Here is a 26,768-nt window from a genome sequence, read left to right on the forward strand (position 1 = left end):
CATATGAACACATGGTTAAATGAAATTTAAAAGGATAATGAAATCAAAACCATCAGCAGGACAAGAATTACAACAAATGTAACATTAATGTGTGTTTTGGATGAGACATCCAAACCAGGGTAACTATCAGCTGCTCCCTAAAGGGGTGGCTCCTGCTCTCTTCATTCAAGTCCTGGCTATGTGCTCCTGCAACGTTTTTTGTGTCACACTTGGCAACTGTATGGGTACAGGATGAGTTGGTTCAGTGAACTGACATGCTGGAAAACTAATCCTCCAATAAAAAACAGAGAAACCTCACAGATAAATGGTTTTCTGCTGGATCAAGTCAATGAACTAATTCATTCTTCACTGAAGAATCACTTGGCCCATTGTAACTAGAAAGGAAAGGAATATGTAGCTGGAACTAGAGGGGATGTGGACTGACCTTTTCAGTAGTAGCCTACCATTACAGCGGTTTAACTGTGTTATTATACATATATACACACATAGAGAGTTCCATGCCAAGATTAGCACTTACATAGTGTGAATTGTGCAATTGTATTTCCCAGCATTTCCTTCTTCCCCTACCCAATCTGATATTACTTAACAATAAAATACTCTTTAAAGTATTTAAGATAACTAAGTTTCACATAAAGTCTTCTACTAATCTTTACAAATTGCTGCTAACTGAAGAAAGCTTTCATTCTGCCTTCCAAGACAGACACTATTCCAGCAGCACACACTCTAATGTTAAAGCCTCTTGTTAATTACAGCTAAATACATGTTTCAATCAAAAGACCAAAAAAACCTCTTCCCAGCATAAGCAAAATCCAATCAAATCATGCCATTTATGCTCTTAGAAGTTTTAGGAAAGAGAATTCTCTAATGTACTTGAAGTATGTTACAATAACACAGATTATGAAGTCAGACACAAAGATGAAATAGTCTGCTTTTATTTCTCTGTTGGGGATTTAAACAGCACTGGGCATAATGCTAGCACTTTTTTCCTTGTGTAACTACGTGGAGTTTTTTGTTTGGTTGCTTTTTTAAGAGTAATATTCTGTTTGGAAAATGATCTTTATTTTTATATAGTATTTTGCATAATAGCAAGGCTCAGTGGAAACCTGAGATCTTTTTAATCAAGACAGGAGCTCCTATTCCCCAACCTTTTTTTCTGATCTCACATGAACAGCAATTTTAAATTTTCACTTTAATATCATTAGCTTAACCTCCTTCGTGCTTTCGCTACAACTGCTTCCTCTCACAAATTCCTGCATAAAGCGATGTGGTTATCAATGAATACTCCATTGTTAGCACATTTTCAAATGCTCACAAGCCTCCAATAAGCCTTCCACCCATTTCCATTTCCACTGTTTCTTCAGATAACCCATTTCTAATTTTCCATTTTAGCTCTTTACATAATAATCTTCAAGAAAATGTCGTCATTGACAAAGATGACTAATCTCTCCAGAGCTCTTATATATTTCCCTGAGTTTCCTCTTTTGCCATGTTCCCAAAACTGTCTTCTTTTTCAAGATAAAACTATTCAAGATTACAAACATAGCTTGGCAAAACAGGAAACAATGGGTTTATGTTTAAACTTGTTATTAATCAGCCAGGCTATTCTTCCATCTTTTCCTTGAGACTTATAATTTGCCTATGCATTTTCAATACTTTGATGTATTGTTTTTTTAAGGGAGATTTCCCTTCCTTCAAAATTACTGCCTGTGGGAATATTATTACAACCCAATTTTTAGATATGACCACAGAAACACCCTAATCTATTTCTAAATAGATTCTAGAAAGTAGAAAACTACAAATCGATATTTTCTTCTATTTTATTTCAGCTCTACTCCTTAGAATTTATTAGTTCATGCTTAATGATAATTTGACAGCCTGCCTAATCTACCTTTTCTGTGGTCTTACAAGATGCATCACACAAGGCTTCAAATTGTTTCTCTCAGCAATCGATGCTAAGAGTTGTGCTTGTGAATATCTCAAAAGCAATCTAATTATGATCTTTGCTAAGATGCAGGACATAAGAATTTCATTTAATATCTGGCTACATCCCTTGAAACTCTTAGTTTAAGCAGAGTCTATTTCAGAGATACGAAGAATAGCTTAAAAGGCACTGAAACAGCAAAGAATAAAGTGCTGAAGATAAGAGAAGGAACAGAGTTGCAGTGAGTGAAAGAAAAATGTATCAGACTGACATAAAACTGATTCCAAGTAATGGGAAAGCATGGCATTGAGCCTGACTTGTCTTGACAGAGCTCAGGAATGAAAGCTTGACCCAAACCATAAACCAGCATAAAAGCAGCTTAAAAAGGGGAGGGGGGGGGGGGGGGGGAGGAAGACTGTTAAGTCTTGACCAAGTCAATCACAGTGACATTCAGCAACATTGAAAACTGGCAAAGTCTCCATTAACATATAGTCAACTACTTTTATAAAACACAGACAGGCCCTCAAAACCAAGGGTGTGAGCTGATTAAACGCTCAAAAGAACTTGCATGCAACATTATGAAATTATTCAAACCCAAACAACATACAGAGGAAAACAAAACATATGCCTCATTTTTAGCCCATGACAGAATACACTGGAGTATATCAACGGAAAGGTCTTCTGGGTGGTCTTTTGTGGTCTAGTTTAGAGTTCAAGCATGCTCACTGCTAAACTGCATAGAGAAAAGTCCACATGCAAAGTGCAGGCCCTTAGCCTTTACTTGTGGAGTGCCAAAAACTTGAAATGACCTCTCAGTGGCAATTAAACACTCCCCCAGTTTGGCAAGGTACACAACTGGAGTATATGACAAATCCAGTACTAATGTGCCGCAGAAATTCTGGATCAACAAAACAGTCTGATGTGAGCCCTTTGAGTGGTAGGAATTAAAATGATACTCCAAAACATTTGTGGAGGGGCCGTCCACATCTTGTTACTTCTTCACATAAGAGAAGATGGCTCAGTGATAACTTTATCTTATTTTCTCCTACCAAGTTACTACACCGACTGTTCCAGCAGTTCTAAGCACACATATTGCACTTGTAAGTAAAACAAACTCTGAAGATTTCATTGTTGTTGAAGTTACAATCCCACTAATATTTTTTTCTTAACATAGGAGTGTATAAAGTCCCTTTTTAAGCAACAAGGAGTTCCCATAGATCAAGCTCAATTTTTGAAATAGCCAAGCTAAAGTTTATAACGTTGGTTTTTTTCATTTACCTTCTCCTTACTGCCTTAGCATCATGTGAAAGAAACTAAACAAAACATCGCCCTTTTATTTGATGGAAAGATTAAAACCACCAAATGAGGAAACTGGATATCTCATAAGAGATATTAGGCAAGAAAAAATAAGATAATTATTTCTGAGTCAAAAAGCAGAAGCAGGATTTCCTACTTAAAGCATCTAAGTAGTTTTCAAGACAATATTGAGAGAGTAATAACTTCCAAAATGGCAAAGTACTTCTAAAGCAGTTAGATATGTTCTGAGAGAGAGAAAAACATTTGCTGGGTGCTCTGACATTTAAGGATACTTACTAATCTAGGAATCAAGATCATAAAATCTGCATTTAGTATAATAAATAAAACCACCCTGCTTGATATTAAAAAAATATTAAGTTGAAGGGCAGAGGAAAAACTTTTATTTTCAACGGTCAAATATATTTTAATACATTTAAGATAAACTACTAAAACACACATAGCCCCCAGCATGTAATTCTGACTCCTGCTGCGAGCACAGCAGAGACTGACTGCCCTACAGCCGGCCACCTGGGTCAGTGTGAGCACTCCTGAGACAATCAGCAGTTAACTGCTGCATAAAAATCATAAGCCTTTGACCCTGATCAAGCCTTCAGGATGAAATATTCAAGTAGACTTATTTATGGTATTTAAGTACACACCAGCGCCTTTTTCTCCATAAACGTTTAGGGATTTTTCTTCCCCAGCCGGGCTAGCTTTGATCTGTTTGAGCTGTTTTGCAGAACAAGTGCTAAGAGAACATATAAGAGACCCCTGGACATCAAAAACTGCCCCATTATAATTTTGGGAAGCAAAAAGCTACAAGGACAAAATACAAAGATAAACCAGATTCTAAAATCAAGGAGCTAAAATCATACCTAGCTTTCTAAATACATTGTCTTTTTCTCTGAGCCTTATCTGGCCCAGAAAATGCTGAACTTCCAAAAAATTCCCATTTTCGTCTGCTTTGAGCTCACTTCAGGATGTCTTTTGAATACTTCACCCTAACTGTTAATGTGACTTTCTGGTTTCAAGATGACAGTCACAAATATGTGAATACCAACATCTATCCATAAAAGTTCATCTTACTACTACTATAAACCAGAAAATGTATAGAACAGATTTGTACATACCAATACATCATTGTCACATGTCCAATCACTTGGATTAGAGTCAAGTTTACTGACACACACTATAAATTTGTCTGGAAACACACGCAGGTCTATACAAAAAGAAGTGAAAAGAAGATTACAAAAATTATAGCCATATTCAAAACCATACATACTATCAACATATACAGATGCTGTTTTAACAAATAGAATGATCAAGGTTTTAAAGTGCACACTAACCCACTTCATGCACTCTAGTAGTTTCTTACCTACTCTCTTCAGCATCTCATCCTCCTTTTGTTTTGTTATTTTTAAACCATTACAAATAAAATATAGAAATCAGTAAGTCAGAGTAAGTTTAGTTCCAAAGAGGATGGTCATGGCTGCAAATTACTCCACCTGCACCCCTGGACAAATACACCAGACAGAACCAACAGACAAAGCACTTAACGGTGATTTCTGTTGTGTTCTTCTGGAGATGAGTCCTTTCATCACAAAAGCTGTAAATTATGTTTGGAATACAGCACAATATATTCAGCCAGGATCTGACATAAAGCCTCATGTGTAAGGCTAAGTGCTTCAAAGTCTGACTCCAGTGAGTTTTGAACTCATTAAACAAATTGGTTAACTGCTACTGAATTACAGATTTTGCTCAAGATCACATGGTTTGTTTTGAAAACAACAAAGCTTCTGGTTACAAAGGATCAAAAATTGAAGGGCTCTCAGAACAGACCAGACAAAACTTTTATTCAGTACCTAGCAATGCTATAAAGAGAATATAGCTGGGTAGTTTGTTATTTTGCAATTTAGATTATTTCCAGATTACTATCTTCATATTTTCAGCTCAGGTTTTTTTGCTGTTGGTTCTTGGTTTGATTTTACAAAAAGAGAGCTATTAATTTTTGAAGTCTGTTATATTTCAAAACCAAGGCATAATGCCCTATTTTCTGGGACAAGAAAGAGATGAGGCATACAGAAAAAAAAACATAAGGTTGACCTCATTTTTTGATGGAATATCTCCTCACAATAAATGGAGTATAGGCTTGATGTGCCAACGATTATCAGGTTATCCATACAGGTGCCTGCCTCTCTATAAGGTACTGCTTCTCCACCAACAGCCTATCTCCATTAGTATCTGACAAACCCTGAGTGTGTACCAGCAGTGACTTTTCTTGAGTCATTACAGTGAAAGATGGGGATGCTGAAACAGATTTGCCACTGGCTGAAAAAGCTTAAACAGAGACCTGAAATGCGTCCGTATGGCACAACAGCTTGTTAAACTACTATAACTTGATGATAAACACGAGCCTTTCTTAATCCTTTCAGAAACATCAACTCTGTTAGTGAAACTGTGTCCAAGACTATTCTATCTCTGTTTGTATCCTCAAGACCTGAAAGGCCACCTGCAGAGGTCTAGTACAACGGCTTTCAAACTGCAAGTAGTCTATGGACATCCTCCAAATGGGCTACAAAAGAAAAGATGAGAACTGTTGCAAGGACTGAACCTATTACATGTGATTCCACTAACAGCCCCATAGGTAAGTTAAGTTTACTTTAGATACTGAGTGAGCATCACCAACTGAAATATGCAGGATTCTTTCATTAGGCTCAACAACTGGGTTTTGCTTGTGAAGGACTAGGTGTTATCTTACAGAAAGGAAACACTGGTGCCAATTTATTTATTTATAGGATATGTGCTTATTTTTCTACTTACTGGGAGTGAAACCCAGCAAAATAAAGTTCCTTTCCTGTTAGGAACTTCATATGGAAGCAAAGTTTTGACTGCAGCATCAGAGCATCTCTTTTTGGCAGCACTTGTAGGGCAAGCTCATTCCTGTTGGGCATTTTTATTGTTACATTTTATAACAATCTCATTTGCTGGCTAAGAAAATGAAGTGTCTTTGGGTATTCATTAGATTTGATTCGTAGGTTCAGAGAATAAATTTGAGGAAATACTTTAAAACCACACTCCAATCACTTCAGCCAATAGGACTTAGAAAACAACTTGTTGGCATCTGAAGAGTTTTGAACAATTATGAATATAATGAATTCCTACCTAGATAAATCAGAAATTCTTTTAAAATATCTATTCAAGTATTCATTATTTTTAAGGGCACCTGATTTATTTTGCCTTTTTTTAATCAAAAGGTCAGCACACAGGGCAGTGAGTGCTATAGGTCCTTTTCATTGCTGGTGGTAGGACAGGATTGATATAATTTCCTTACAGAGCATCCTGGCTTGAGAAAACATGAAGAAAAGGTCTGGTCCAATGACATCACCTGTGTAAAGGTTTTATAGCACTGAGGTGAATGAAAGCCTTTTCTTGCATACACTTGTATGGTACAGTTGATGTCACAAGACACTCAAGCAATAATGAAGTGATTCACACTGCAACCTCTGGTTGATTCACCCTGCAGAGACTCAGTAAAGTGCTGAGTCTCATCATACTTACAGAATTTGGTGTGGCTTAGCTGATCACCCTGGGGCAAGGCATACACAAATTTAAAATTAAGCTTAAAAAAAAAAAAAGGTCATAATATGTTAAAAAACTTTTTTTTTTTTTTTCATAGGAAACGTCCCCTGAAAAAAAAAACAACAATCAAAACCAAGCTCTGAAAGATATCTTGATTCAGGAGACCAAACTCTGACGAAGTATTAGCTTATGTTCCTTTTTTTCTCTCTCAGAAACGCAGAATTCTAAATAGCACTATAAGAAACTGATTTCTTACCACGATAACGTTTCCCTACAGCACAACGGAGATTAACCCATCTCTTCATAAAGTAGGCAGTAATGTGCAAACTGTTGGCTGCAACATAAAACAAAGGGATAATAATAAGTGTAAGGGTATCTTGGGTATTCTGGTCTCAAAGTGCTGCACATCTGCAAAGGGAGGATTGAAAGAAAGCAGCAGCTCAAGAATACAAAAGAAAATGTAACTTTAAAAGGTAATTTTTAAAAGAAACTGCTCATCCTCAAGTATCAAGAAATTAGTATCTGAAACAAGGAAAACATTTTAGAACATTACTAACCACCAAGATTCTGGTATCCAATCACACAAATAAATGATCATCAATTAATTGATCAGTGCACCCATCTCCTTAATAGACTAAAGTCATGGCCACTAGTCCAATAGAGTCCTATTCACTATGCAGGTTTTCACACATATTCTACATGAACACTATATATGACCATTTACTAACTGCCTTCTAGAGAATGGTGACATAGTCAAACCTGATAGACAAAAGTCGTCGTCGTCCCCAAATGAAATATCTTAATTATCTACAATTCCACTGGATTGAGAGATGCATACATTTAACCTCCTCAGTATCTACAAGTAGACAGAACTAGCCTGGCTGATCCAGCAGAGACCTGAAACATAGAGACTTCTTCAGTTTCTGTTTCTGAGAACGGTATGTGTACCATAAGAAAAGGTCAGAAAGGGTTATATTACAGCAAAGAGACTATTAGGCTACAGCTAAAGGAAATCAGCTTTTACTTTTGTTCTACTTAAATTCCCAAATGATCCTAAGTAAATCAGTTAGGACTTAATTCAGAAAGGTATTTAGCAACCTAACTTCCACTGAAACTCAAAGAAGTTAGCATCTGTGACTCCTCCTTCACAATCTTTCTGGATGCCTCACTAAAATGAATGTGCGGAAGAGGGTTAGGGGTATTTCCCCTAACTCTGATGGGTTTTGCAAGACTTAAATTATTTCTGCTTCCAAGACAATCAGATATCCTATGTGCAATTACCACAGAAAAGTTAGAAAATTAAGTGTTACTGCTGTTCTTCTGATCTAACCATTTAAAAAGAAGGAAAGCCTGTTTGTCCCAGCCTCAATTTCTGTTCAGCTAGTGCCAAGACATGCCTTATTTCTAAGTATAAGCCCCAAAATTCATGTCCTCTCCTGCACAGGCTACAACACTCCTACAAGACCTCCTAGAGCTCCCCATCAAGTGCTGTTCAGCATCACTCCTCATTAAGAACTACAGTTATTGATCACAAGAATCCCTTTGAAATTTATCAGCCATCTTTTTTCTTTCCCCTCAGGAAGACATCTAAACTTTGACTTCCCTTTCGAGATCAAGTCAAGATGTGACAAGTTGAACCGTCCTTTAAAAATGATGAGCACTGGAGAAAAATTTGGATGTAATCCACAAGCTTTATTAACTGTATATTTACGAGCACAATTAAAGAAAATGACTTTTAGCTATTTCCTGTTTGGCATCCATGATTCTTTAACATTGCGAGTAGGGTGAGCCAAATCAAAGAATACATAAATAAGTTATTAGTGTGATAATAGCATCTTCCACCGTGACTCTCAGCAATGCTGAAAAAGTAACATTGCTAAAAGTACAACTTTGCAAACAAATCTTCAAACATTACATATAAAGAGTAAATATTAGAAGTCTTTCTATCTCCATTTGTCTAGGATATTCTAAATGTGTTTTTCTCGCGAGGAACTTAAAATGAAAAAGTGAATCTTTTGCTTTTCAAGGAAAAAGCATCATAATTCATTCCTGAAATTCTTGTGTGAATCAGTGACCGGTACATCTATTTATTTTTCTTGCTACCTTGGTATTCTCTGAGAGGCTGTGTTTAATCATATCTGATTGACTAACGGCCTGAACAAAGTTTCAGATTCCTCTTAAAGCCCTTGACTCAGCTGGCTACTGTTCTCTGGAAAAGAACATCTACCTCAAATCTAACCAAATTCCTACTTATGTAAGAGATTGAGACACCTCTACACTGGTTTTGCAGTGTCAGCTTAAGTCTGAAGTCTTATAAAGCCTTCCCAGGGAGCTGCACCTGAGCCAATAAGCTTGGCCCAGAGGGACTAACACTAGAAAATTATTTTAGTTTCCATGGCTATTTATTACTTGACTTTGCTGGAAAAGCCTGAACAGATGATTTGCTGTTACTTACTGCTAACTGTGAGAAAGTTTTAAGATGCATTCAAGATACCAGTATCTTGAAAGTATCACACAGCTATGCTCATCAAATGTTATGAAAGCCTCTTGTATGTGACATCTGATCTAATCCATAGTCAGCTGGAGCTTGCAGAACTTCCCTGAAGTTTCCAGAGTTACTGCAGAACTATAAAAACTGTGATATCCTCTTTCTGCTTCCTATGAGAGAAATATATGATCTGATTAACCATTCTGCTTCATGAAATAAGAAACTCAAAAATAAACCCCACAAGAAAACCTTATCTGACAACCTCATGCAACTTGCAGCTTTTTGAACTTTCTACACAGTTACTCAGCATGAGTCTAAGTCTGTTCTCAGTTCCAGACTTGTCCACCATCAATGCTGTTTATACACCCGCATATACTAATGTTGGCTATGGGCAAGCTGTGGATTATGCTCCAGGGAAGACAGCCACTGTATACTCAGCACGGAGCAAAAGCTGCTGTTCGTGATACCTGGAAGAAGAGACCAGCTGATATGCATCAAATGAACCATCACTAACTCCTTTTAAGCACAACACAGAAGTTTTAACCTTAAACTACATACAGTGTTTTGCAGTCAGTAATGTAGTAAGAAAGTTCACAGATCGTAGGCTCAGCAAACCCAGATGGCCTAATCTTCAGTTTTCTCTTCATCATTCAATGCAGATTGCCAATACAGAAAAAGAAATAAAGCTAGTGTTAGTGATCTGGAGTTCTGTTTTTCTTACTTCAAAACTGTGCACCTAGATCACCAGATCCAGATTCCAAAAAACAAACAAGAATAAAATATAACACTGAGACAACAAAAACCCTCCAAACCGAACAAAATAGAGCTTGAAACCAAACATGTGACTGACTAAAAGTGATTCTAGAAAAGCCAGATTTCAGTTTCAATGAGTGATGCCTTTTAAGGGAATGGTAATTTGCCCTGCCTGTTATATTTCATAGTCCCACGACGCCGAGAGGAAGTATCAGACACCGACTCTTTACTGTAAGACTATCCAGCAACACTTGTTTTCCAAAGCAGTCACAAGCCAAGCTGACTTGTGCTTCCAGAAGGCTGCCAAGAAGAGGCTGTGGTACAGTGTGGAGCAATGGGAAGCCCTCTCCCACGGCTATTAGGGACCATTCATCTGGGAGCCTGGGAAAATGCCTCTGAGGTGCTGAGTTATCTGGAGCAGCCTGGCAGGTGCTCCCTTCCCAGCACAATCTGGCACCTGCGTGGCTCTGCAACTAAATTCAGGCTTCTCCAAAGCCATAGTATGAGTTTAAGAAGGCCGACTGCCCCACAAACATTTCCATATCTGACAGGCACCTATTTCTCATCACTCAGTATTTTTAGATCACCTTTTAAAAAACACCTATTTTTTCCCTCCCAGCCCAGACATTTCACATTTAGGACAGGTTGTTCTGGATTAGGCCCGTCTGTATGCTTGGAAACTAACAACAAAGTAAATCATTGCAACATACAGATATTAAAAAAATATAGGAGGATGAATTCCTTATGTTACAATGTGAAACTAAATACATAGATGCATTAAACTTCTGAAACACTATATTGTACATTAAAAAAGAAATCTACATTTTATTTATGCTAGATTAATTATTTCACACAGATTAAGCTGTACTAGTAATCATGTTTACAGTATATAGAGCTTTTCATCTTCAAAGTGCTCTACAGACATATTATTACACTGCTTTTTACCAGTCATATTTCTCCACTTAGAATTATTCACCACTAAATCCAAATTCCTGATCGTTTGTAAACAAAACACAAAAGGAACATTTTATTCCAAACCTCCTGCTAATGGTGCAGCTTTCCTTTCCCAAAACAAATGTTCATGTGCTCCAGAGTAGGCTGCCATTGCTAACTTAGGGGAGATTCAAACCAAATGCTGACATGAAAGTTTAGGTCCAAGTCTAGGACACACCAGCAGGAACAGCAGATACAAAAAGCTGTCAATGCTCCCTGAGCTTTTTCAGTGTTCAGAATGGGTACAGAATTTCTGTGTCAACTCAGAATATCCCTCCCCCCCCCCGAAAATAAACTTTGTGGTTAATGACAACGAGAATCTCCATCCAGTACAAATTGTTATACCCCAAAGAGTGGGATTTGGAACAACTTCACCAGCTCAGGCTGACGTCCATTCTTTTCCATTCTTTCCATCCCTTCTGCCTTCAGTTCAAAGAATTGTTAAATTATTTTTTAACATTTTTGTTATTTCAACTGCTAATCACAAGCAAGTACACATAAAATAAAGCCTAAAAACAACAACAACAAAAGTTTAATAACTAAGATAAACAGGCCACTAAATTTATATACATCAAGTATGGACTGAACAAAAAAAGGGTCTAACATTGAGTGAGTGAGTATTGCTGCAGGGTCTGATCTTGCAAACTGTTATACCTGCAAATAAATTCAGTGATGTAATTTGCCTCTGTCTTTTTTCCAGGTGCCTTTCAGTCAGCTTAAACCAAGTATAGACAAAACCAGATTACAGACTTTTTTCACCACCTTCTTTCATAATTTTATTAGTACTAGTGCTATTTTTCTACCTGCTAAATGTTCTGAACACAGGACCACTGCCAACACAAATAGGTGAGAGAACTGTCCCATCAAGGACCTGGGGACAAGATTTAGTTCCTCTCAGGGAACAGGGGCTCTAACTTGAAAAAAGACATTATCCTTTTAATTAATCTGATCAAGACAAGGATGAGATAAACCTAGCAGAATCCTCTCTGTTATCAGAACCCTGATAGCCAGCTGTTGCACACTGTCTAAACCCTTTACAATACAAGCTGTTAACAGAGAAACTGGACTGAGCCATTCTATGAAATCCAAGAGTAGGGCTGTAGGGCTCTCCTCTAGCAGGAGAGGTGCAGAATTCACTCTGAAAACAGACCTATACTGGTCAAACTGGATCCAGTATAAGGCTTTTAGCGTGTTTGCCATGAGTATTCTGAAGGAAAGAACACAGAAGTAAAGCATGTACAACACCATCAGGCTGCAGGATGATAGGAAGACAGGCTGAGAAAGTTGGGGCTGTTCAGCCTGGAGAAGCTGTGTGAAGACCTCATAGCAGCTCCCAGTATCTAAAGGGGGCCTACAAGGATGCTGGAGAAGGACTCTTCATCAGGGACTGTACCAATAGGACAAGGGGCAATGTGCTCAAACTTCAACAGGGGAGACTTACGTTGGATATAAGAAAGAAATTCTTTACTGGGAGGGTGGTGAGGCACTGGAACAGACTGCCCAAGGAAGTTGTGAATATCCCATCCCTGGCAGTGTTCAAGGCCAGGTTGGACAGGGCCTTGGGCTACATGGTCTAGTGTGAGGTGTCCCTGCCCATTGCAGGGAGGGAGGTTTGAAGTAGATGATCTTTAAGGTCTTTTCCAACCCAAACCATTCTATGATAAATGCACCTGACGGTTCTGAGAACACACCAGCTCTAAAAGAGAAGGACCATCTTCCCCTCACTAATACTTGAGATGGAGAGGCAGGCTAACCCAGGCCTGAAAAACAGCTCTTAAGTTACAGTGTCTCAATACTCATTCATAACGTATAAGCAGTAATAGCTAACAACACCTGCTAACTTTAGAGCTAGAGCAATATATTTGATGGTTATTAGTGTACCATTATCACAGACAACTGTTTTCTAACAAGAAACAAGATTTAATTTCACCCTTTTGCTCATCTCAGACTCAGTGACCATATTATTAATTGCACATGATGTGCTTTAACAAATGAACTGAAAGCTATTTGTACAGCCTCACTGGTTTGAACACATAAACTGTGCTCCAGACAAAGCCACGTGCCTGGACTTCTTTAACCACTGGAACGAGCACAACAACTGAGAAAGGCTGAGAAATGCGTCTGTTGCTACCAGCCAAAAAGCAGAGAGAACTGGGAAACAAACCCTGTGGTAAATGCTGACAAATGAGCATCAGAGAAGAATCTGAAGTCACTTCAAAGTGCCTGCATGGCCATAAAGGAGTAGCTTGGTTAAAAACTGTCTGCTGCCATATTTGCATATTGAGCTTAGCATCTCCTCCAAACTGGCCAGACACAGCTGTAGGCAACTGGAGCAATTTCACTTCCATCACTGAATCTGTTGCAGTGACAAAAGGAAGGTAGATTCTAGCTGAAATGGAACACACTGTAATGGTGACAAGTTTGATTTCCAGGGCACCAGGGACTGCATGGTCACTTTCAAAAATTATGTCCTTTCAGCCTGTCACTGGGTTTTTTATTCCTTGAGGATATCCATGAGCTTCATTTTTTTTTTTTGATGCCAAGAAATACTTGAAAGGGAAGGTTTTGAATTTTACAATAGGAAGCAGTCTCTTTCAGCACAAGAACCCAATCAAAACGTGGAAATGAGCTTTTAGAATGGAACAGACATGACTGGTTCCTCTCACTGTTCACTAGAACAACGTAATTGTGGGTGCCAATACTATGATGTTGAGAGATTTTAAAATAAAGGCAAATCCTTCACAGGTCTCCAGGCTCTACCTTTTTTCCCTGGCAATAGGAAATAACTTCTTCGAAACTTCTTCCCTGAGAGGAAATGGTTTTAACCCTATAGCTCCTACAGCTGACAAGACTTTCATCTTCAACCGAGAACAAGGTCTCTAGGCAATGGTAGCTTAAAAAAGCCAGGATTATATCACATCACATGCCTACAAGTCCTCTTGGTTTGGTGAAAAAAGCCCAGCAGTCTGTCACTGGAAACATGATGTGAGACAGTAAGAGGAGTAAAAAAGCTCATAGAAGTGGGTACCTTCAGCTGGCACGAACATGAAAAGGTCAGATGTTCCTGTCCATGGCAAGGAGGTTGGAACTAGACAATCTTTAGGGTCCCTTTCAACGGCAACTATTCCATGATTTTATGATTCAAAGCAGATCTTGACATATAGCAGCAACAGATGTTGCCTTCTGCTAGGATAGCCTGGTAGAGCCAAGAGTTGGATGCTCGTGGTCATGAGTCTTCTTTTCTTCTACCCTATCATCTAGAGGACACTTCAAAAGAAAGTGAGTTCTAAGAGACACGTGTGGACTTGAACTAGCATGTGTTTCTCACTGAGCAAAGCAAGCTGTGCCAGAGGTTCACAGATTTTTGTCTTTTCACACAACAGACTCTTGTTAGGTTTATAACAGCTCAGAATATAAGGAAATTCTGGAGCATAACAAATAGGTGGAAAGCCACCACAATGAAGTCTTCTGTATTTTCCCTTTTTAAATGCTGGCAAATAGCCTGTAATTAAGTCAGTTGTTGAAAGGCTCTATTGCCAAATAAGTCTCAATCTCCTTCTGCTCTCACAAGCTCTGATGCAAAGAGGACACCAAAAAGACAAAGAACAACCCACGACTGTGATCAGAGGATCAGCTCTAACAATGAAGCAGGTGCCAGATGCAGTGCAAAGAGCTAGAGACTGACTGCAAAATCATACATCACAGAATGGTTTGGGTCTGAAGAGACCTTAAAAGATCATCTAGTACCAACCTCCTTGATATGGGCTGCTACAAATCATTTGTAACTGCTCATTTTAGCTTACTCAAGAGTGCAGTGCTATAACGGACCACCAGCATTATGCAGCTCAGTATCTTGCAGTTTCTGGTATCACTGTGACAGATGCTAAGTCCAAAAAAGTACACAGAACATCCTCTTTCTCAATATTAGATAACAAATTTGAGGTCTTTTATACAAAAAGCCAAAACCCATGAGCCTGTCTTCTGTCAAGGGAAGACAACTGAAAAGAGCAGACAGGCACTGCCCATATCCTATGACCCACACGCATGCAAAAACAAGAAAGAAAAATGCCCTCCCTGAACTACTTACACAGGGAAAGTATGAACAACTTTTCTTCAGGAATTGGCCTCCATCTCTCTCTGGACAGATTTCTGTAAAGCCTCATACAAATTTTCCAAATATAAATAAACCCACAAAAATGTTTGCAATTTAAAAAGTGAATTTTCTCTCTACCTTTGTCATATGATAATGAAACTCCAGAACAAAAGAACAAAGGAAAGTATTATTGTGTAATATGGTAACATGGAGAGTTTAAAAGACATTCCTATCCATATTTAACCGTGAAATTACACCCACAATTACTTCCAGTTAAAAAGAAAACAGAAAACTTCAATGTTCAACAAATATCTATTATGATTTTGTTCTTCCTTAAGTCGTAATGACAATTTTTGTTTTTCTTGGGCTGCTGGGGACTTTAACACTGAGGCTTTCAGGGAATGAAAGGGTTAAAGATGTGCAAAGCAGATTTTCTCACAGTTTAAAGTGAGCAAAACAACACATTTAGGAAACCAGACAGCTAAAAGGTCAAAACGTTACACTTCCAGGTCACACTTCTGGTTGCAATTAAGTAAATTCCTCTAAGCATTTCTAGGGAAATCATATTTCTTTTAGGTTTTCTTTCAAATCCCTATTTTTTTCTTGCTTAGGTTGTAACCAAAACAGTACTGCTCTCTTTAGAAGCATTTAATAAAGAGTACTTTCTTTTCTTTTACAGGAATCTGATATTTTAGCTCAAAATAAAATTCAAATCCCTATTTTTTCCATTTTATTTAATATAGAGTTGAGCTAATTAAACAGGCAAAAGGAGCTATCAAATCTGGTAAATTTTAAATACAGTCTTTCTTTTCCCCCACGGAAATCATATTTCCCTTTCCATCCAAGTTCATGATCTGTATTTAGTAGGGTTTTGTTTGGATTTTCTGTCTTTTTTTTTTTTTTTTTATTAAATCAAGCTATTTTTCCCTTCCCATGCAGTTACACAAAAATGCCTCAAACCTATGATGCTGACAACGGTCCTGATGCAAAATGCTTACATGCCTGCTAAAATGTATCATAGAATCATAGAATGGTTTGGGTTGGAAAGGACCTTAAGATCATCCAGTTCCAGCCCCTCTGCTATGGGCAGGGACACCTCACACTAGACCATATTCCCCAAGGCTCTGTCCAACCTGGCCTGAACACTGCCAGGCGTGGAGCATTTAACACTTCTTTGGGCAACCTGTTCCAGTGCCTCACCACCCTTATGACTCCTATCACTCACCAGCAAGACTACTCAAGTCTAAGAACACAGAATGTCTGTTCCAGTATGAGATTTTCAGAGATCTTCCTTTGGAAGTCCCAAACACAGAGCCACCACAGCTGCACACAAACACAGCATGTTCTGCACATGGACAACAAGGACTACAGGAGTGCAGTGTGTGTGTTTTGTAATGCACAACCTGGTATGCATCTGAACAACACAACCCACTATGTATGACAGCAAGTAATAAATGTAATCACAGGTACCCAAGCTGAAAAAATTGAATCTTACAGGTATACCATACCTTATAAGAGATATAACCCAAAAGATACAACCAGATGTAGGCATTATTTGCAAACACTTTACTTCAACAGAATGCATGAATTATGTTAAGCTGCTGTCCTGAGTTCAGCAGTAGCAGTCATTTTTCTCCTTCTTGGTAGCTGGTGCAGCGCTGTGTTTTCTGACTCTCAGCCTAGGAACAGTGCTGCTAACACTGATGTTTTTAGTTGTTGCTCAGTAATGTTTAGTTTGACCAAGGACTTTGTGATCCTCATACTCTGCCAGGGAGGAGGGGAAGCCTGAAGAAAGCAGAGACAGGACACCTGACCCAAACTAGCCAAAGAGGTATTCCATACCACAGCACGTCATGCTCACTACCTAAACTGGAGGCAGTTACCCAGAAGGGCTGCTAGATCACTGTTCGGTCGGGCTGGGTATCGGTTGGTGGGTGGTGAGCAGTTGTATTCTCTTCCCTTGTTATATCCTTTATCATTATTATTACTGGTCGTAGCAGCAGTGGTTTGTGTTATACCCTTAGTTACTGGACTGTTCTTATCTCAACCCATGGGAGTTACATTCTTTTGATTCTCCTCCCCATCCCTCCAGGAGCAGGGGGAGGGAAGTGGGGGAGTGAGAGAGCGGCTGCATGGTTCTGAGTTGCCAGCTGGGCTTATACCACGACAGCTGCCCTCACTATCCCAGTCTAGTGGAAGGTGTCCCTGTCCATGGCAGAGGGCTGGAACTAGATGATCTTTAGGGTCCCTTCCAAGCCAAACCCATCTACTATCTGTAGCGCATTCCAGGCAGCACAGCCTTTGAGTTATCCCACATGCGTATTTGTAAAGGTCAGACTGCGAAGGCAAGTCAGGTTGATCATACTGACCGAATAATTTCTTCTCTGGTATTTTAAACGTTCCAACACAAGGAACCTGAGCATTAAAGAGACCACAGAATCTATAAAATGCTTCTAGCAGAAATCCTATTTGCCATGTTCACAAAGGGTGGGAGAAGATAATTCAAAGTGAAGCTTATTCTTCAGAAGATCTCAACTGAAACAGTCAGCATACAAAACCCCCCTCTAAATCTATCTGATACCTATTCCAGCTGTGCCTAGTGCTACTTGTCCATAGAAGCTGTACACTGACACTCTATCCTCCGCATTCCTGCTTCCAAGTGACTACAGAAGCTTTACATGTTACAAAGAAGAATCAGACAGTCAAATAAGAAATGGTAAGTGCTTAGGGACAGATCTTCAAAATCACTCCATCTGGATTCCAAAAATGCTGAATTTCCAGTTGGGACAAACAGATGCTCAGGGCTCTTTGGCTCTTTCAAAAGGTAGCTGTGTTTCACTGGCCTAGATGAGAGTCACTTTGATATTCTCAAGTGAGTATCAAGTCAGAAATGAAAGGTGGGGTTCATCTTGCCTACCTTACATCAAACTAATATGCCAAACCTCATTTTTACCTGCTGGAGGTTACCTGCCTCTTAACTTCTAGCCAGCTTTGATAAACTGAAAGATGAGGCATAATTCCACTCTGTAAACACACACAATTAATGGATACTGACTTTTTTGACTAACCATATAATGAAAACTTTAAAGATAAATTTTAAATTTGCCTAACAGAAAAATTACTATGCAGAAGCACTTGGATGCTATCGAAGGACACTTATAGCTTATAGAGGTGTATAAGACAGTAGCTATCAACCTTTGCGCATGCGTGCAGGTGTAAAAAAACATCTTTTTTGCAAATACAAGCACTTAAAGAGTAATTTTCATAGTAGTTTTTTTTTCTATTCATCAAATAAAATATGGAAACAAGAGACAAATGATGGAAACAAGATGGAAGCAAGAGAAAGAGCCAGAATGAAGGCAGGTGATAATTAAGGGTTAGAGGTCAAGGCCTTTCAAAACCAACACCAATTCTTTCTTCTCACAAAAATACACCACATTAAACAACTTTCCTATTGTTTTAAATAAATGATACTTCTTTTCAAAACAATACTAACTATAAAACCACTTTATTAAGTGCATCTTTGATATAAATACACTATTTCATTTCCTATCCAAGACCATAAATAATTTCACATGGGAGCTGCAGCTAGGAAAAAAGTGAAGTGAGGAGAATGCATTCAACCCACCTGGTGCTGCAGTTGTAAAAGTCTCATAGGGGTAGCAATTTCTAAAGTCTCTGCAAATATCAGTGTAATAACAGGAAAAGTAGATCCTTCAACCTAGAAAGCGCAGAACTTTCTCTGATGATCTGTGGAACACACCAACTCTCTCTTGACATACTGAGTTTTCCATTTATAGTGCAGGTTTTCTTCCACAAAAACACAATGACAAGCAAGGCCATACTGGGTAAGATCAAAGGTCCATATAGCAAAACGCCTTGCATATGAAAGTCACTAGAAATGGCTACAAGGAGAGACTAAACACAAGAACAAAGCACATGTGTTTATTTCCCCAGTATTCTCCAAGTACTCTCAACTCAGGGGTTTTTTGAACCAAAGGAGATTTATGAATCCTGTACCCTCCCTGGATTATTCTCCCATGTTTCTTGTGGAGTCAGCGTAAGATTTTAGCATACCCATTATTCTTTGGCAAAGAGTTCCACAGTTCTGCTAACTACCACAGTGCTTCCAGTACATCCATCTGATGTCCTCTTCTTCTCAAATTGGAAGAGAGAATAAATTATTTCATAGATATCTGTTGCATTCCCCTTAGTTCATGTATTTTCCAGGCTAAGAGTCCTAGCACACTCAACTGTTTCCCTGTATTTCATAAATTCCCTGTATTGCATTTCCTCATGTTGCATCATGTTTGCTGCCCTTCTTGGGAGCTCTTCCCAATACTATAGTATTATAATCTAAGCTATGAAAAAAAAAAAATCACTAAAAAAAATTTCCCCAAACAGTGCATAATTATGTGGGATTTTGCTTTTGTCAAATACCCTCTACCCTGAAGAAAGGGCAACCAAACAAAAATTCAGATACAAAACCTGGAATTTCTGGAAGAAAAATATTTTAGTGAAAAAAGAGATGCCTTTATTCCCCACTAGCTGGCTTTAAAAAAAATGGGGGTTGGGGGGGGAGTAATCTAAAGCAAATACAGAAAATATTAACTACAAGATACAAATAAAAATGTTTTTCGTAAGTTATTGCATAAGTTACTGCATGCTTCAGGGAGCTGTGAGACTCTATTTGTCACCGACAGATGAATGTAAGTTGAAAGTTCACAAAGATCTGCAGGACTTGGCCACAAATCCAAAGTCAGCCCATTGTAAAGAAAGTGCATTGTAATTCTTTGGAGAGACAGAAATTACAGTGTGCAACTACAAACATCAAGGTTCATTTAAAAGACTTCTGTCCTCCTCAGTCCCCTCTGGTAGCTAATGTGCCATAGCCTACCTCTCCCTCCAGTTTGCTCTTTAAGCAAGATAAGTGAAATTATTCTAGTTAAACCCAAAGAAAACTTGGTTTCACAGCAGATGAGAAAGAGTTAACAGCTGAGAGGGGGGGGGAATAAATCAGTTTTGCTGCTACAGGATTGTAACATGGAATATGCCCTATGAACATCTTACACAATTCCCATTCTACAGTAATAGTGAACACTCCCTAAAGCAAACGAGGGCAGTCTAAAAAGGGTGTTCTCCTTAAAAACATCATAATGTTCAAATTAGAATGCAAGGCCAAAACAGTTTGGAATATTTACCATCATGATTTATGGTATGGTTTTTGTGTGCTTACAGGAGCCAAGCACAGTTTCATAGCAAGAGAAATTATTTTCTTATGAAATTACATGTTACGCATTTTTTTATGCTAAATAAGACATGAACTTTAACTCCAGATCTTTGTAAGGCTGAACTTTTCATAACAGTACTTATACTTGCTCCAGTTTCTCATTTTAGGAAGCTTATCAGAAAATGTCTGAAAATGTAATGAGTTCTACCTGTTAATAAATTTCAATCAATTTAGCAATAAGCAGCTGGGGAAAAAGATGGACGAACACACACACAGAGGGAAAATATGATCACAGTAAGCCCCGTTTCCTTAGAAAACTTGGTTAAAAGTATAAAAACAATATACACAATCCCAGAGACAGCAGATAACATCAAGCTGGGAGCTCACTGTGCCATGTGACAGCATGCTCTCTATTATTTTCACTGTAGAAGAGACTGTACAATAAAAAATATCTGAAATCAGAGCAAAAAAGTTCTACCTTCAAGCCAAGAAAAACAACATGGATGCTAGGGAAGGCATAAGGAAAGGTCCGAAAATTATGAACAGCTAACTTCTTTCTCTCTCAAGAGGGGGAAGAAGTGAGTTGACAAGATACCTCCTTCCTTCTTTCCTTCCTTCAATTTCTAATGTGGGCATTTCTCCCAGACATATTTTCTCTCCATGTGTCCATGTTAATTTTCCATGGTCCTCCCTTTGTCATTCTCCTGTATTTACTACCTCCACTCAGTCCTCAAGCCTCTTGTTACTTAATTCTCATTGCTCTTAATCAAAACTAACCACCTTCTGCAGAACATGAAAGAAAAAGGCTCCTCTTTTAGCTAAAGTCTACAGTAGGTGATCATTATGACACACTAACATGTTTAACATCATCACTTAAAACCAGTATCTGTTACTTAGTAGCACAAGTGCTGCCAAGTGAAAATGTGTGGCACATATATGTTAAAAATATTTAAAGATTATGTATTTGTAGAGTGAAGCAGTGGGGTTTTTAAATGCAAGAAATTCGCTAGTATGTGAGGGGTGGTTTTGGATAGCTTACATTGAACTTCAAATAATGCAAGTGAACCATACCTGATCGATGCCTTTCTTGCATGATTTTGGCCTTGCAAGTTGGATGCAGGCAAAATGAAATCTTTTAAAATCTACCCCACTTTACTTTTCTCTTAAAAAAATAAAATAAATCAAAATCAAACACGTTTGGACATTAATTAAACACAGGAAACAGAGAGTTTATACCAAAGCCTATGTCCAAAGACTAAATTAAAGCTTACTTTGGCAAATTGTTCATACTGGCCATTTGGGAGGGGTGGGGAAATTGTTCAGACAGAAGGAAGAATAGGAAGAACTTGCTTGTCTTGGCTACTTTCTCTCATTTTTCCATTCTTTCTTTCTTTCTTCTCCTGTGTGTTAACACCCACAGATTTCCTAATGAGATGGTATGCGACCCACCACACACTGCTCTGTGGGTGTAACTTACATGAAAAAGAAATGTAAATTAACACGTAACTTGCAAGGTTATTTATATTATGTGCCACAAAACTGAAAGGTGCTATTAAATAATACTGATCTTAGACATAATGTTAATACTAAAAAGAAATTGATAGGCGAAATTTTTCTCTTCAAAATAGGTATGGTAGAGAGCCAGCTTGACAACAGTCTTCTCTGCTCAGCAGATCTAGACAGCAGGATGAGATCTGCTCATCAAAGGAGTTTGGCTACTATTTCTGAAGAAAATCCTAATACATCATGTTTTGATATTGGAGGAAATCTAAAATCTTACTAATACTGGTCTAATAATTCTGATTCTAATAAATTTTGAATACATCCTGCAATTTGCAGAGCAAACTAATTATAACTGACCTGATGCAAGTTCAAATAGGGGTGGAATGTTGACCTGGGATACTTTAAGTAGTAAATAACCAGCTAATAAGCATTTTAATGTTCCTTCTATAGATACACTCTTCCTTACAATAGTGGGGGTTTTACAGCAGTGAAACTCTAGAAACAGACTTGCATAATTCTGAGCAGAAGAAACCACAGCCAGTTTGAAGAGCTCAAAAACTTTTAATAACCTCCAAATGCAACAATAGCTGCAAGCTTACACATTTCACAAGCAGCACCTACAATATGTGCACAGAGTTAGCCACATATCAAGCTTGGGCATTTCTTTGTATACTACAAAACAGTGTCAGCCAAACGCTGGCCAGCTATCCTGCACTTCATCTGTTTGTGAGAAAACACAAAAGCATCTCATTGTACTCCACAAACAGACCCTGTGATTCTAGAGAGGAAGGCAAAACACATGAGGTTTTGGAGCCACGTTTGAATGGCTCCAAAACCATTCATTTGAATGATGATAACTGCTAGAGACTGTTAGGCTTGTGGCTCACCTAAAAGGGTCAGTCCCTTAGAGGCAGGTCCCAGTTGCTCCAGTGAACACCCACCTACTCTATTATTTCCTTCTCAGGTAAGAACAGACTTGAATGTAACTTGAATAAACTTGATTCTTGGACACGAACAAAGCACTTCTTTCTTATAAATTACAGCCCTGAGCAAAACAGGCTGAGAGAAGAGGAAAGAGTTGGATTTGGAAGTTAAGTTCAACATGAATGTTCATTATCACAGTTTTCCTCCTTTATTTCTTTAGTGTTAATTTAATGACGGTGGGATTAACTGCAGATAACTGATGGAACGGGAATTCTGCCTCATCCAAAGTAAATATTCTTTAATCTAAAACTGTCACAGATACTACTGTTGATCTCCTCGAGTGCTTAATGTTGATCTCCCATATCCTTAAGTTTTTCATTTTCAGGAAATAAGGGGGAAGAGCCAAGAAGATCAGTTCACAACCCTGGGACAGACTACCAGTGTTTTTACTGAAAACTTCATGCTATAAAGAGAATCTGAGGCCATCCCAAATTAGTGTTGTATCTGTCTGCACATATAAAAAGAATTATTATGTCTGTCAGTTTTATTGAACAAAACCATTGGTTTTGTTTTTATTGAGGTAGAAAAAGAAAATGCAGAAAAACCTCATCAAATCTCAGAAATTCTGATTCTACCTTCTGTAACATTCCTCCGCTTTCACCGTAAGAAAGTTCAAACTGTTCTCTCAAAACCAGAGAAGTACAGGGATCTGAAATCTCATGCATTTTATAAACATGAATAATGTTTTAAAGGGATAAAATGTAGTTGCAACTTGCACGAAAAAAAAAAGGGCTTGGAAAGCCTTTAGTGTCCTGAAGCACTTTTTGCTTATGCGGCATTGTGCTGCTGTGGGTGGGAAAAAACCCTCCTGTCATGCCATAACAATCTGGCTCCTGTCTATGCCTCAAATTTTGCAATAAGCAGCCAACCATACAGTATTTAACCTGTGTTTATTAAAAACATTAATTATTATCGATCATGGTATTTAAAGCTGCGACCATCAACTAGAATTCTATAGGATTATACCTTCTCAATGACTAAAAACCTTAAGAGGCAAAGAATTTTTCAGAATTTAATATAATATACATTGAATTCAAAAATTTCTATCAGTATTGTACACTCTAAGTACGTAATTGCATTCACTGTGGAATTCATATTTCAGCAGAGATCTATTTCCATATATTTAAGGAAACATGAGAAACTGTAGCCAACACAGGGATTTACTACTGCAGCCCTTCTTTTCTGTGATAAGTTTATAACATGCTCCAGACTGGTAATAAGAGAAGGAAAAAAAGGCCATTATTTCCTAAGAACTATTTAAAAATCAACTGCTTGGGTGACAGAACACCAACAGATAAGCCTATCAAGTGTAAAACTTACCATGATGGCCACAACAGCTAGTGAAGTAACATGAAACAAAACCTGGCAAGCCATTTAGCCCCAAAGCTGATCTAATATTACAGCAGAAGCTACACTGATCATTATCTTTAGTTTAAAACATGCATGTAACTGAAATTGCACCTATTAGTCTCACCACCTTCACATACAAATATTAAAAAAAAATTGGTAAATACTCTTATTACTGTTCTTCTTTGCACAGTGACTACTCCCAATGTTATAGATGCTACTGCCAAGCCTACAGCAACACCGCCGAAACAGCAAATGCTGTTTGTCACATCTTAGCATCTTATTAAGGCTGAAGAGATTGTTAGAAGATGGAGAAGATATTATTTCTTAATTAAGAACTTCTAAATGTTCAAGTGAAAAGAAGAATTAATAAGCCAGCAAGATTTCCATGTATTTTGGAGGACAAAGGATTATACGGTTTATTCTTTTTTATTCCAATGATAGGCTCTTATACTACAGCCTTAAATTCATTTTTCAGTAACACAGAAAATTCAAACCCACTTGGTTTTTTCAATAACATACCTGAAGTAACTTCAGACCCAAACACCAGCCATTTCAGGCTTCTTGGCTTTCATGATGGCAAATTCATAGAATAGTTTGGGTTGGAAAGCACCTTAAGATCATCCAGTTCCAACCCCCCTGCCATGGGCAGGGACACCTCACACTAAACCATGTCACCCAAGGCTCTGTCCAACCTGGACTTGAATTCCTCACAGAAAAAAAATAAAGAACAGCAGTTTCCATCTATACTTCATGTTACTTTACTTCACAATAAGTCATTTGTTTTACCTGTAAGAAACAGAGGACCAGATGGTGCACGTTCCGTTGACTTCCACTGACCACGTCCTTTAGGTGCCTCCAAGTACTGTTTGACCCTTGAAGAAACCACCTCCTCTAGCAGCATGCAGACGTTCTGAAAGAGTAACCATCGGGCTATTTAGATCTATATATACATATGCCCACAGACACACAGCAGAAATCAATACAAAATCACTCCCTTTCACATAAAAGGGAAAAACAGCTGTAATTAAGTACTGAGGTATTATACAAATGCGAGAAACACAATTTAGAAAATATAACATCAGGTATTTAAGCAAAGAATTAGTAAAAATCCTTGCAGAAACTGTCAACACACTATTTGGCTGCAAGAATCCTTATCAACCACAGCAGGTACCTTGTTTCAATTCAGGGTAATTCTGGGGCAAAGACTTGGAGCTGATTAGGTCACAGCAACCTAATTTCTCTAGTTCCTTTTAATTTTTCTGCTCCTGAATATAACTGTTCATATCTTTTCATACTTCCTTCAGCAAACCATAAGGAAAACCACATAAGAACAAACACTTCAGCCAGAATAACCATAGAAAAAGTAAAAATTTGGAGAAAACACAAAAAATTAATCTCTTGAATACAAGAGTAAGTTTTCAAATTAATATATCCACACTTATTTGAGATTTTTACCTCAGTATTCTCATTTTTCATCATGCACAATAATGTGCTCACAAAAATGATAATTTGTGGCACACAGAAATACCATTTTACCTTTTTATAGTGTTTGGACAAGAGACAAAATTGTTTTAGTAGAATCTAAACTAAAATATCTTGGCTTCAAATTTACTTTTGATGAATAGAAAGTATGTAGCGCAACAAATCTTTAACATATTGCTCTGAGTAAAAACAATGCACATACACTGGTCAACCACAAACAGTATTTTCTCTCCTTACAGTAAGAAATACCTTTTTCCTTTCTGCTTGAAGAGTACAATTATAAAACACTATATTTACTTATTCTTCTGTTTAACTCATTAAAGTGATGTCATTACACATACCTTCACAGGATTATACATTCAGGTTAGAATGAAAAGGTCTAGAAAGCAGTGGAAACACAATGTGCATTTAATTCCTTCTGCAACAATAAGGATGAGCATGCCCACCCTTAATTTACATGTAAAAGAATTCACTTGTTACGTTTATGAAAGTATTATTTAAATTCAAGAAGTATATTTAAAAAATATATACAAGAGCAGGATTTGAGACAATAGTCTGTATGTACTTTCAACCACTAAAAGAACTTGTGAGACCTTCTGCATAGATGGAGAGGGATCATAGCAGTGACATGAACTGAAATCAGTACTTGAAGTACAAAGGTAAAACATTGACTTTGTTATTCCAGGGGAAAAGAGGCAGCAAGGCCAGGAAAATTTGAAGGGCAGAGAGAGGGGAAAGCTCCCAAACCTGCATCTCCCAGCAACCCTGAGATGGGACTACGTACAACATATGTGACACCAGTGTGCAAGGCATGGTTGCTACAACACCTACTGAGACAACGCGAACTTTATTTCCTCACACCAGACTCCTGCTTATGGGCACTCATTTAGTTCCCCAACTGCTCTATGTGCCCCATGTTCCAAGCAGGAACTGGCTGCTCCCTGCTCCTGCCTGGGACTGCAGTGTTTGCTATGAAGAGCCTCTGACTTTCCTCCGGGGTGAGCAGGGAATCAGCAGAAATCGTGTTTGTGTTACAACAGAGCTAAGAGGCATCTGCTTTTCCCACAGGCAAGCAAGAGAGCTGCACCACCACTGT

The 26,768-nt window shown here is 38.1% G+C and overlaps 1 protein-coding gene across 4 annotated transcripts in view; it reads right to left on the reverse strand.

The window, feature by feature from the left end:
* Positions 1 to 26,768, reverse strand: part of SLX4IP (SLX4 interacting protein) — a 79,274-nt gene that overhangs the window by 11,662 nt on the left and 40,844 nt on the right. The window contains exons 5-7 of one of the 4 annotated variants that reach the window (XM_061364776.1): positions 24,977 to 25,100; positions 7,053 to 7,130; positions 4,354 to 4,436 (exon numbers count right to left, since the gene is read on the reverse strand). In XM_061364776.1, coding sequence (XP_061220760.1) covers positions 4,354 to 4,436; positions 7,053 to 7,130; positions 24,977 to 25,100 — 285 coding nt within the window. Of the gene's footprint in view, positions 1 to 4,347; positions 4,437 to 7,052; positions 7,131 to 24,976; positions 25,101 to 26,768 lie in introns of all 4 variants that reach the window. The other 3 variants (XM_061364775.1, XM_061364778.1, XM_061364777.1) reach the window with 3 other exon arrangements.

The sequence above is a fragment of the Neopsephotus bourkii genome, unplaced genomic scaffold (assembly GCF_033783945.1).
Source record: "Neopsephotus bourkii isolate Nb327-2 ecotype Australia unplaced genomic scaffold, CSIRO-AGI_Nbou_v1 NB_1250, whole genome shotgun sequence".
Lineage (NCBI taxonomy): Eukaryota > Metazoa > Chordata > Aves > Psittaciformes > Psittacidae > Neopsephotus > Neopsephotus bourkii.